General features: G+C 42.1%; 1 protein-coding gene across 1 annotated transcript in view; it reads right to left on the reverse strand.

Annotated features, from left to right (window-relative positions):
• Window positions 1-12,718, reverse strand: part of LOC126455957 (transcription initiation factor TFIID subunit 4-like) — a 142,520-nt gene that overhangs the window by 12,081 nt on the left and 117,721 nt on the right. The window contains exon 3 of the mRNA XM_050091713.1: window positions 1,081-1,377. Within this exon, the coding sequence (XP_049947670.1) occupies window positions 1,081-1,377 (297 nt within the window). The remainder of the gene's footprint in view (window positions 1-1,080; window positions 1,378-12,718) is intronic.

Below are 12,718 nucleotides of genomic sequence, written 5' to 3' on the forward strand. Positions count from 1 at the left end.
CATAACATGATGCCAGGAGTACTTTTATCCGTACGTGACATTCCATTACGTGTACGTTGCTCTTAACATTTCCATCAGTTAACAGATTCGTAACGGTTTAAGCCTATAATGTAACTTATATATTATTTTATTTGGTATATAGGAACCTGATGATGGTCAGAAGATATAAATAATTTTTATGTAAATTTTACAATTTGTATTTGGAAGAAAAGGACATGTTTAATATTCAAGGACGTTTCTTGCGAGGAAAATTTTAAAAAAAGAAGAGATTCGACAAACACTGTTTTATGTTCGTAGCAGTGTATCTCCTCCCCTCCCCTCGCCGACAACCCACTTCCTCCCGTCATCATCACTCCTCCCATTACTATTACTAGTGGAGCCAGGATGGTCAAATAAAACTAAAGAAAACAGTTGTATGTATTTTCGTTTTCTGTCGTACAAGAGCTTGTAACAGTTCTTACTCTTTTTGGCTCTTACGCAGTGTTATTTACGCTTGAATTCCTAGAGTACCGGACAGCGTCAGCGCTACAATCGAGAAGATCTTGCAATGAGGTTACGCACCTCCGATCGTATTCAACATACAGCGTGACATAAAACATCCGGACCTTCCTTACGCAGCACAGTGTGCGAGAGGGATATCGACCACGCCGTCAGCCTGTTGAAGTGCACGTCTGTCGCAAAGCGCCGGGTAGGAACACAGTGGGGAAGTTCTAGGTCTCCATGGCAACTCACTGACCTAATTACTGCACATGCGCAACAGGGAACGCCGGGCGTGCGCGCGCAGCAGTCACCTCTGGCTCGCCAATTCCCCTCCCGTCCCTCTCCCGAGACGCACGCAATTTCTGGAAAGCTTGGAGGGGGGTGGGGGACGGAAGAGTCGGTCGTGGGGGGAGCCGGAACGTGGGAAACAGCGTGGAGCGTCGAGCAGTGGAGGGGTGGGTTTGCGGCGGCAGAGGGGGGAGCGGGTGAGATAGTGGAGGAGACTGAGCCGAGGTGGGAGTGGGTAGCTGCGAAGTGGTGGGGGGAAAGGGGTGGGGTGGGAGAAGGTGCGAGAGCGTGCGCAGCGCGCGCGTCTCCGGCGTGGAAAAAGCTGCCGGCGGGCGGCCGAGGCAGCGGCAGTGGTGTCGGCAGTGCGGTGCCGTTTGGCCGCGGAGCGACGACGTGCGCGACGTGCGCGCTGTAGAGTGCGAGGTGCGTGCCGCGCGAGCAGAGGGCAGGGCGGAGCAGGCGGCGGCCACACGACGTGCGGAGGGCGGCGGCCAGCGCGGGCGGCGGCGACCCGCGGCGATGAGCGAGGCCAGGGTGAGTGCGCCAGACCACGCCCGGCCTACCTGTTGACGCGAACGCCAGGGGGGACGGGACCGCGTGGCCGTGCACCTGCGCCGGCGACTCACCCTCCTCTTTGTCTCAAGACGCGCCCAGCGACTGCCTCTGTCTGTGCCGCAATGTTATTGTTTACGAAGCCGGGACTCCACATGACAACAAAACGAAAAGAAAGACAAATTTAATGCTTCCAAAATTGCCTTCGTAACTACTGAAAGCCAGTCATCGGATTTGGCCGATAATGGAGACTTCAATTCAGCGACGTGGTACTGAAAGTAGTAAACAAAAAAAAAATTCCACATAATCAAATGATATCAAAGAAGAATGAGATAAAACAGTTGTCAGCGTCGTCTACATAGACACCTACGGCGAACTTCGAGTGCTTCCACCCTCAGGTAGATATGGAAAATTTGTACAGGACTGTAGTGCTGTACAGGTATATTATATCTGGATACCGACTCTTAACTGCATATCATTTTATTTCCTTGTGAAACAGTTTTTGTCACGTGTTATCCACATTATAGCACCGACGTTAAACAGTAAAATATTGACGAATCGCTTAAAAGATACACCGACTGTTCGCTCGTTATAGACCCTCTGACACAACTGTCCTTGAAAGCGGACTGCAATGATGGTGGCATTGTTAGAAGGCAACGACGTATAAGGCTTAACTTCTCTGCATAAGCTACAGAATTTTGATTACTAATGCATACATACTAGGCCTATTCGAAAAACAACCTCCGATCGGTCGCGAAATGGGAACTACTGCGAAAATCTACGACTATGAAAATAAAAATGTCTTATTTGCAACAGTCAGCTACAACTTCCAACTATTTCTCTACATAGTCGGCGCTCCGACTTACACATTTGTCGTAACGTTGTACCAACTTTCCAATACCCTCGTCATAGAAGGAAGGCGCCTATGCTTTCCTCCAACTCTCTATGCCGGTCTGCAGTTCGTTGTCAGTGCCGAAATCTTTTCTTCATAGCCAGCGGTTCATGCGAGCAAAGATGAAACTAAGGAGGAACCAGTTTTTTGCTGCATTGTTGTGATCAAACATTTCCCATCGAGAACGCTGCAGGAGCCTCTTCATTTCCACTGCAGATTGCAACCGAGAACTGTCCTGAAGAAAGAAACGCATGATAGCTATGTTATTTAGACTGCTTGAGATCAGGCGAAATCTTTCCTCAGATCCTCATTCTTGGCGGGAGACGCCGTTTTCTAGGCACCTTGCGGTCAGATCTGAAAAGAGCGACATGACGCGATCGACAGACACACTAGAGATACTGCGCAACACATATGTGGAAAGCTTCGTAGGATTTTCATTATCGCTTTCATTTTACTCCCAATATGACAACATTTTCCGGATATCTCTCTTAGGATGCACGGTAAATACTTCGATATCCACTGACAGCGTTCCCACACTGAGTGAAGAAATAGCCGCTAAAACATGCCTGATAATGCTTCATTTATTTTTTGAAGGGAGGATTTTGTTTGAGTTTAACCTACAGATGAACTTTGTGTCGGATGTATCCTTGGTACCCTCTTCCACAGGTTCTACTATAGGATACAGTTTTGTGTACGTTCTTTCAGCTCGTGTTAAAAATACTTGAAAGACGCTCTTCACAACAAACCAGGAACAACAGACAAACAGTGACGAAGGTCTTCTCTTCATTTTTTGTTGGACCATTTATGTTTCGTTACCGACAACAGCTGGCTACATATTAGCCCTTTCGGTTCTACTTTGAAATGTACTACAGACGATACAGAGAACAATATTTTTTTATCCCCTGTGTAACTTAACAAATTTTGCAGCTGTATTAATCGTTACCATGAGTAACAAGGGGGATGCACTTTTTAAAATCCTCGGTTCATTATGGAATAGCAACTCCGTATGGAGTCAATCCCCATCATTGTGGCGTAAACCGTAGCTAACCTCTGGGTAGCGTTTGGGAGTCTTTGGAAGGCATCGTCAGTCTATGATGCGAAGCGTTCTCTGCGTTGGTATCTATACATTTAAGTTAATCCGTGCGTGTGTACGTGTGTGTGTGTGTGTGTGTGTGTGTGTGTGTGTGTGTGTGTGTGTGTGTTCGTGTGTGCGTGCGTGTGAGTAGAATCAAGATGACGAGTTCAGGTATTTTTCCTATAAGTTGATGAAATTTTGGGTCAATTTCCATGATCTGATGACAGATAATATTCGATTATAAAGCGCTATTTCAATAACCGGAGTGCTTCAGTATTCATAATTTTACTGCTTATCGTGGTATGGGGAACTCGCAACTGAAATTTATCCATGTACTTATGACGCATTCTGCACATTCTGTAGATACAGCCAGTAGCCAATACGGAATGTTTGTTTTGCTATGACATAATATCTCATCATAACAAAGAAATGGTGAAAACAGTCGTAAAATTACTTACAACACATCTCCAGTACATAGCACGTTACCCACGTCACATTCGGAGCTCTGAATTCTATACACAACCGATCCAATGAATGTGGAAGTGGTGAGGTGGTGAGTGACCAGTGAGTCAAAAAGGAAGGAAATAGAAAGATTAGGGCTTAACATCACACCGACTGTGACGTTATTAGAGACCAAACGCTGGCTGTAATTCGACGAGGATTGACATGCCCTTTCCCACTATCAACACCAGTTGACTCTCAGGGCATTGTATAGTGTAATACACGAGGATCTTTTGATCTACATGACGTTCAGATACATTTCACTACATGATATTCTTACGTAATCGGAAGTTTCATTATAATGCGACCATTTGAGGGAGTTTTTATCGCTATGTGCAACATGTCTGACAAACTTACGACATAAACTACCACATTTTCAAATTCATCTTTCGGTGAGTTTTTCCCATGTTACATGTGTTCTTTGAAATAAAGATTTTCCATTTCTTCATACCAGTTCCTTTTATGATTACGTTTAGTTTCAATCAGCGATATGCGATGTATATATTTGTTCATGCTCGTACCACAACCACGAAAACTGGATGCAATGTGACACACAAATTCTGTTTCGTAGTGAAATAAAGTGTAAAGCAAACGGTTTCACTTATTCACATAAAATGAATGATCAGAAGAAATGTGTGAAACAGAAACCGTTGAAATACACGTGATGCTGTATGTGTAATTGTGTCGTCGATTCATTGACAGAGGCAAGCAACCTTTTACTCTCACCATCTTTGATATTCTGATATCTTTGTTACATGATACTGTTTGGATGTGACGTCACGCTGTCATCAGTTAATTCCTCTATACTGTGAAACAATTTTTTCATCTATAAGCAGAACTAAACAACAGCCTTCGATGCATACGCACACGAAAGGCGTACTATCTAATTTCCCTCACTGAAAACCCAATACTATACCTCACTCGTCTATATGCTGTAATGATTAATAATATTTTGATTGTAATAACGTAAAAAATCCTAATGATTCATAACGGTCCAAATGCAGCACTTGAGTAGGTTTTTGTAACACGGTTTCCGGCTCATTGGCAGAAAACAAGGCTCTTCCGTACTACTTCATGTGTTTGTATGTAATTCTCTTGTTTGAGTGGTTTTTTTCTGGCGAATCGATACTGCCGTTCTATTCTAAAATCTTTCAATCACCCATTTCGAGCATAGATACATGCAAAAGAACCCTCGACTTCAGAGATAAAGGAAACACACAACGTGCTTCTCTCCATATCCTAGCCGCACAGAAAGATTTATGGAGTGTTGGAATATTACATTCATGAAAAAGTAGAGCGACTCCTCTACTGTTACATAGTGTAATCAAAATGAGAACATGTGTTTTTCAAATGTTTGATTCTTTGTCCTGTGTTCCATTTTTTTCTCTTTTATCATATTCATTTACGACGGCAAATACTTCCTTTACTCATTTCACCTCGACTGGAACATGTTTGGCAAATGACGGGTTACAGACTGTAAAAGAATGCAGCTAAGCATGAATAAAGCGTTATTATGATTTTGGGGAACAGAATAATAAGTTTCTATAACAAAATAACAGCGTTAATACACGTAGCACGCATATACGCCTTTGAATGGAATCTACAAAGATAAAATATTTAAAAGCAAAAGGGTATAGCTCAAATAAGCACCGTAAATTCCACCTGCACAGCAGACAACAGCGTTATCCCCACGATCTCTCGAGTAATTATCATAATTGTAAAATATCTGCACTGGATGACAGTAATTCGAGAATGCATATTTTGCCATTAAAAGCTTGTTGCGTATTTATATCATTAACGCAATGTAGAGACTCCTAATTAGCGCACGTTTATCGTAAAAATACATAGAAATTACGGAAATAGCTCAGTAACAACTTTATTCAGTGATGACCCTTTCTGCGCGTTCCACACGGCTCTAAAATCGCTCATCTGCTAGGAGGCAGCAGCTATTGTCCAACGAGTTTAGCTTTTACGTCAAATGACCAGAATCAGTTGGAAGCATGGCCAAAATCTGCTAATGACATAGTAACCTTTTCTAAGTTGTGCTACGAATGAATTATTCTAATTCTGAAGGCAGATGCTCGTTTAATTTAACGCACAGCATCCTTGACAAATTATTCACAATCTGTTGATGCAACGTTAGTTTACTGAGAACTTTACAGACAAGTATGTGCTTCACAACATTATCTTTTTTGTGACTAAGTACTTTTCCCCTTCACAACTGAATTAATGAAATTTCAACACATTTTACATTATCATCCCCCACCGTAGGCTTATCAAACGCAAATTTCAAGAAAGTAGGAATTAATCGTTTTGTAAAATTAATTCAGTTCTGAATGGCAATGTAATAATTATTTCCCAGAATCACACTGGTAGATATAAGTGAAGCTTTCAGCATCTCTCTACAGGATATTACACAATGACGTTTTAAAAATTTGGAAGATTGTAGCGGAGGTAATTCGGAACGTTTTGATGTATGTAACCTATAGCTGGAAAAATGAAATAAAGTTTCTACAGCTACCCCTGGACGATGGAAAATCAGTGCACTTCCTGTACGAGATATCAGACCAGGTTCTCAGCAAAGATTTTGGCCGGCACTCTTGGAGACCACCTTATTGCAACGCACAGTTCATAGATCGTTTGTGTAGTGCACGGTATTTGAACTTTCTAGAGAATAACTTGCCTGAATTTCTGGAAGACTTTCCCTTGCAATTGTGGTATAATTTGTAGTTCCAGAACGATGGTTCTACAGCAGACTTTAATTCTTAGGCCAGAACATTTTCCACAGCCAAATTCAGACAAAAAGTAACTACTGGAGGAGCATATCAAGTTCCTTGGCTTTACTCTCCCCTGACCTCTCCTAACTTGACTTATTCCTCTGCGATTATGTATAGTCTCATGTGTACTAGACACCAGTAGGAACAGTACCTGAGCTTATTGAACTCATCTGTATAGCGTTTGATACCATCAGAAGAGAGTGTGTCATCTCACAGGGAATCAGACAAAACATGTATCGTCATTGTTCATTATGTAAAGCTCATTATGACGTCAAATTGAATGTGTACTCTACAGTAGTAAAAACACATGTTCGGTTTACGTTACTTGATTGTACTCTGCTATCAATAAGCTTTTTCCTAGTATTAAGGTATTTCGTATAGCGTAGAATGTGTATGATGCTGTGGAAATTTTATTTCACATTTCTGGGTATAGGTTCGGTATTGTCAGAAGTTTTCAATTTCGTCCACTGCATTTTCCCAAATTCTTAAAACGGCATTCTGTAACACCATCCGTTGGTGATTCGCCTGGTTTTATGTAAAGTATTTCCATGGATTATGCACTTGAAAAAAACTGAAGATCAAAAAAATTGTTTTTGTGGTAAGGTCTTACGGGATCACACTGCTGAGGTCATCGGTCACTAAGCCTACGAACTACGTAGCCTGACTTCAACTAACTTACGCTGAGGACAACACACACCCGTGAGAAGGGAGGACTCGAACCTCCGGCGGGGGAAGACGCGCGGACCATGACAAGGCTCCTCAGACGGTACGGCTACCGACCGTGACATTGGAAATCAGATATTAAATACGTCGACCAGTAAAATTTATACATCAACACAGAATGATGATTAAAAAGGACAGATTTTCTCTGCCTGACGTCCTGTATACAATAAACGTCTTGAATATAACAAAGCTTGCCTGGAAAAGGAAATTGAAGACCATAGCATTATGTACGTCACTAAGTCTTCCAGGCCTTTGAATTACTGTCAAATTTATGTCTGAGTCAGTATTTTGTGAATGGTTTTGCACTGCAACGGTATGAACATCCTAAGGTGTTAGTACGTAGTGCTGCTTGCTGAAGATTAAAATTTGCAGCATTATTTTTTCCGTCCTTTTAACTCCACGTTCGTTATGCTGGCGGCTTGTTTGTTGTTCAGACTAAAAATATAGTTCTTGTCGTTTTGAACAGGCTATATAGTAACCTTCGGAACAGAGATTTACTCACCCTAAACGAAAGACTTATGGTACAAAAACCTAGATCGCATTCTTGCAGTCTGAAGACTGTAAGAAATCTACACTACTGGCCATTAAAATTGCTATACAACAAAGATGACGTGCTAATGACGCGAAATTATACCGACAGGAAGAAGAAGCTGTGATATGCAAATGATTAGCTTTTCAGAGCATTCACACGAGGTTGGTGCCGGTGGCGACACCTACAACGTGCTGACATGAGGAAAGTTTCCAACCGATTTCTCATACACAAACAGCAGTTGACGGGCGTTGCCTGGTGAAACGTTGTTGTGATGCCTCGTTTAAGGAGGAGAAATGCGTACCATCACGTTTCCAACTTTGATAAAGGTCGGATTGTAGCCTATCGCGATTGCGGTTTATCGTATCGTGACATTGCTGCTCGCGTTGGTCGAGATCCAATGACTGTTACCAGAATATGGAATCAGTGGGTTGAGGATGGTAATACGGATCACCGTGCACTATCCCAACGGCCTCGTATCACTAGCAGTCGAGATGACAGGCATCTTATCCGCATGGCTGTAACGGATCGTGCAGCCACGTCTCGATCCCTGAGTCAACAGACGGAGACGTTTGCCCGACAACAACCATCTGGACGAACAGTTCGACGACGTTTGCAGCAGCATGGACTATCGGCTCGGAGACCATGGCTGCGGTTACACTTGATGCTGCATCACAGACAGGAGCGCCTGCGATAGTGTAGTCAGTGACGAACCTGGGTGCAAGGATGGCAAAACAGCATTTTTTTCGGACGAATCCAGGTTCTGTTTACAGCATAATCATGGTCGCGTCCGTGTTTGGCGACATAGCGGTGAACGCATATTGGAAGCGTGTATTCGTCATCGCCATACTGGCGTATCATCCGGCGTGATGGTATGGGGTGCCATTGGTTACACGTCTCGGTCACCTCTTGTCCGCATTGACGGCACTTCGAACAGTGGACTTTACATTTCACATGTGTTACGATCCGTGGCTCTACCCTTCATTCGATCCCTGCGATACCCTACATTTCAGCAGGATAATGCATGACCGCATGTTGCAGGTCCTGTACGGGCTTTTCTGGATACAGATAATGACCGACTGCTGCCCTGCCCAGCAGATTCTCCAGATCTCTAATCAATTGAAAATATCTGGTCAATGGTGGCAGAGCAACTGGCTGGTCACAATACGCCAGTCACTACTCTTGATGAACTGTTGTATCGTGCTGAAGCTGCATGGGCAGCTGTAGCTGTACGCGCCATCCAAGCTCTGTTTGACCCAATGCTCAGGCGTATCATGGCCGTTATTACGGCCAGAGGTGGTTATTCTGGGTACTGATTTCTCAGGATCTATGCACCCAAATTGCGTGAAAATGTAATCACATGTCAACTCTAGTATAATATATTTATCCAATGAATATCCGATTGTCATGTGCATTTCTTCTTGGTACAGCAATCTAAAGTCTAGTAATGTATATAATTTATAAGATTCCTTCAGTTTTTAGAGAAGCTGTCTGTCACAAGCACAATTCCAATTGAAACTCTTCAAAATCTGCTTAAGCGAGATCCGTTTCTGACAACTTGAGGCGAGAAATACTGTAGTCTTACAGAACTGTATTCCAAATACAGAAATTTTACGCAAATAATTAAAGGCTATCAGAAAAGAAAGACGAACATCATATCGTTAATAAAAAAGATCCGTTCTTGTAACTACTAACATTAATATAACTGACATTTTCTGTACAGACGAGACGGCTGCTCATTCACAGAAACATCGTACAGCACAACGCATACTTTGATGCCCTCGCGTATGCCATAAAACACTGCACTGAACATTGCTTGCACCAAGATGTCGACTAGAAACAATGTACTAGTGACCTTACAAAAAAGCTAATCTGAAGGGGAGTTCCTATCAGAGCGTTGGAGGGTTGTCATTGTCTTCCAACTAGCATAACAGTAGCGGGGTCGTCACTTAGAGCTGCCGGCGCTCCTGAACAGGTGTTTTGCTCTACGCGGGACTGTCATGATTAGTGTCCTCCTTCCGTTTCGAACTTTAAATAAACAGTACGTAGAATTTACTCAGAGAACATCCGGGCTGGTTCTGTTTCGATGCTATATCTTCAAACGAATGTATACATGTCGCGAGGAAACACATTCGTTAGTTTCTCTCTGTGTATATTCGTTTTCCCCACGGAGAGCTAGTGTCATATGTCACTACCAAAGTTTCTTTGAAACCTTCGTTACTCTGAATCAACATGTTCTCAAGAGCCACAGCTCAACCTCCCCGTACTCGTTGTGGGATGACAGGATCATCATCTGACGCTTCTAGTGTAATTGTTCAGCTTTTAGGCTGCATTTGGGTGACACACAGCTATTATATTTTATTGTGTGATTAACCTCTTTAATGTACTTACTTCTGTGAAATGCGGAGGCATGCTGCTTTCAGGGCTCCGCTTCTGAGTATAACACTGAATTGACTGATTCGTGTTTTTTGGATTACACCAGTCTGTACTTAAAACTACAGTTTAACTAGGCTACGGTAATGTGGAACTCACAGATAATTCTAAAGCTAAACACGTAAACGTTATGTATCCGGTTGGTATTTTCCGTTTCACTAAAACTGATTTTTTTTCAAGTAACAAGGTAATGAAATATACAAGGTTAACTACATTTAGTGGGTAGTATATAAGATGTCTGAAATACATTTTGAACAAGCTGCTTGCTAGGTTGTTTCAGTACACCAAATAATCATACATTCCGAATATAACAAAAGTTATTGGGGGTATTAAATTCTTTCTTCCATCTATGCTTCTCACATAGGAAATATACGGCTACGACTCTTCAATACATGTGAAACATAACAGTATTTACATGGATTACGGTAAATAGATTTTAATATCAAATGCATCGGGTAACACACTGCTGATTTATGAAAGATTTTAAACTCATTGGACTGGGAGGGTTTCTCTTTCATCGAGGCTACCTATAAATAATCAAAAAATCCTATCGGGAAATTGTCTTCTAATGACTTACTTTTTGGTTGGCATCTTTTTGTTTAGTCACTTGCTGATACTGAGTACGGCTGGAAAAACGATAAGCAGTATAAGATTTACGTAGGGCTTACAAATTGATTTTACACCTAAAATAAAAATTTGTATGTCATCAAGATCACCGTTGTGTATTGACACGGGATCACCAGACGTGTTCTCCGTCATTGGATGTTAAGATATGTCCACAGGGGTAAGGTTCTCAAACGTCAAGCAAGAACCCTTTAGTCGTGGAAACCAATAGGACGAGATACACTGTACGTGTGGTTTAGCAAAGTCGAATTTGGCGAGTAGTGAATCGCTCTAAACTCTTGAATCCTAGTAGGAGGTGCAGTAAAAAACTCTATAGATTTCAGCAAATGAACTTAAACCCATATCTCCATGTTTACACAGTAAACCATCTTACACTGTATGTTGGACGATACTTTTGGTACCACTCTTTCTTATCCTCATCACGTGTTCCCTCCACAAAAAGCACGTGGAAAGAGTGACAATACGACGGATGTCAACGACGATAGCGAGAAACTACCGTACAGGTCAGGTGGTGGTAAGTCTTGCACACCGCACGTACACATGTACCTTAAAGCTACGACACATGGTAACAACGACATTATTGTCTCAGCGAAACTGTACTCATTCATACGCCATGTGTTTATTGCTCTTTTCTGTCGGCATTGTTACTGAAATATCAGTCATTGTTTTTCCCGTTTTCTGTAATAACACTATATCTCACACCAATCTAACTTCACGAATAAAAATTATTTCTGTTTTAAAAATGTTTATTTAAGTACGAAAAATTTTAGCAGTATAGTTATGGTTAATTAATAATTCTGTTTTACCCGGTTATTCTTAAAAATAAAAACAAATTGTTACAAGCGAGACGAAATAAATACCGAAAAATATCGGTTATTCAGAACTAAAACATCGATGTCGGTTTTAATCGGTCGATTTTTCCCATCCCTACCCGAAACTGGTCGGCTATTCGCCTAATACTGTTAGCTGAAAATGGTTGAAAGAGACTGAATATTTCAGTGGCCGACAAAGTACTGGACGTCGATGTCTCATCGCAGTAAATGGATGTTGAATCCCTGCCACGTTATATGAATCAGGATAGGTGTCCATCTGTGGCAGACAGAGTAAAATACTGAAGTAGCCACAGGTGTATCGAAGAGGATGGAAGATTAGTGTTTTAAGTCCTGTCGACAACCGTGTCATTAGAGACGGTGAACTAGCTCTGGTTAGGGAAGCATGGTGAATAAAATCGGCCGTCCCCTTTCGAAAGAATCATCCCGACATTTGCCTTAAGCGGCTTAGGGAAATCACAGCACTGTTGCGAAGCACACCTTTAAGCGCCCAATCTTGAACGTGGGGCTCCAAAAGTACCAAATGACTGTTCATGTCACAAGGTCAGAATATAGTTAAAGTGGTTCTCCAGCTATTGATAATCAACTCCCACTGATCAGTTGTCCACCACAGTCGCCTGATCTGAACCTGCTGTAACATATTAGTGACGCTATCGGGCTCCACCTTCGTTCCCACAAACCTCTGTCCCGTAATTAGAGTGAGTTGCATGATCTGTAGTAGACTTCCGGTGACGCATACCTGGAAACCAACCAAAGGCTTGTCAGTTACTAAATAGCTCTGCCTGTGTTATTAAGAAGTATTTCTTAATAAAACAAGCTCTGATATTTCGTATTTATTCGCCAATACCAGGCCTCGACTCTCAATAAAATACACAACTGGCCATTAACATTGCTACACCAAGAGGAAATGCAGATGGCAAACGGGTATTCATTGGACAAATATATTATACTATAACCGACATGTGATTACATTTTCACGCAATTTGGGTGCATAGATCATATAGAAATCAGTAC

This window comes from Schistocerca serialis, chromosome 2 (assembly GCF_023864345.2).
Source record: "Schistocerca serialis cubense isolate TAMUIC-IGC-003099 chromosome 2, iqSchSeri2.2, whole genome shotgun sequence".
Taxonomy (NCBI): Eukaryota; Metazoa; Arthropoda; class Insecta; order Orthoptera; family Acrididae; genus Schistocerca; species Schistocerca serialis.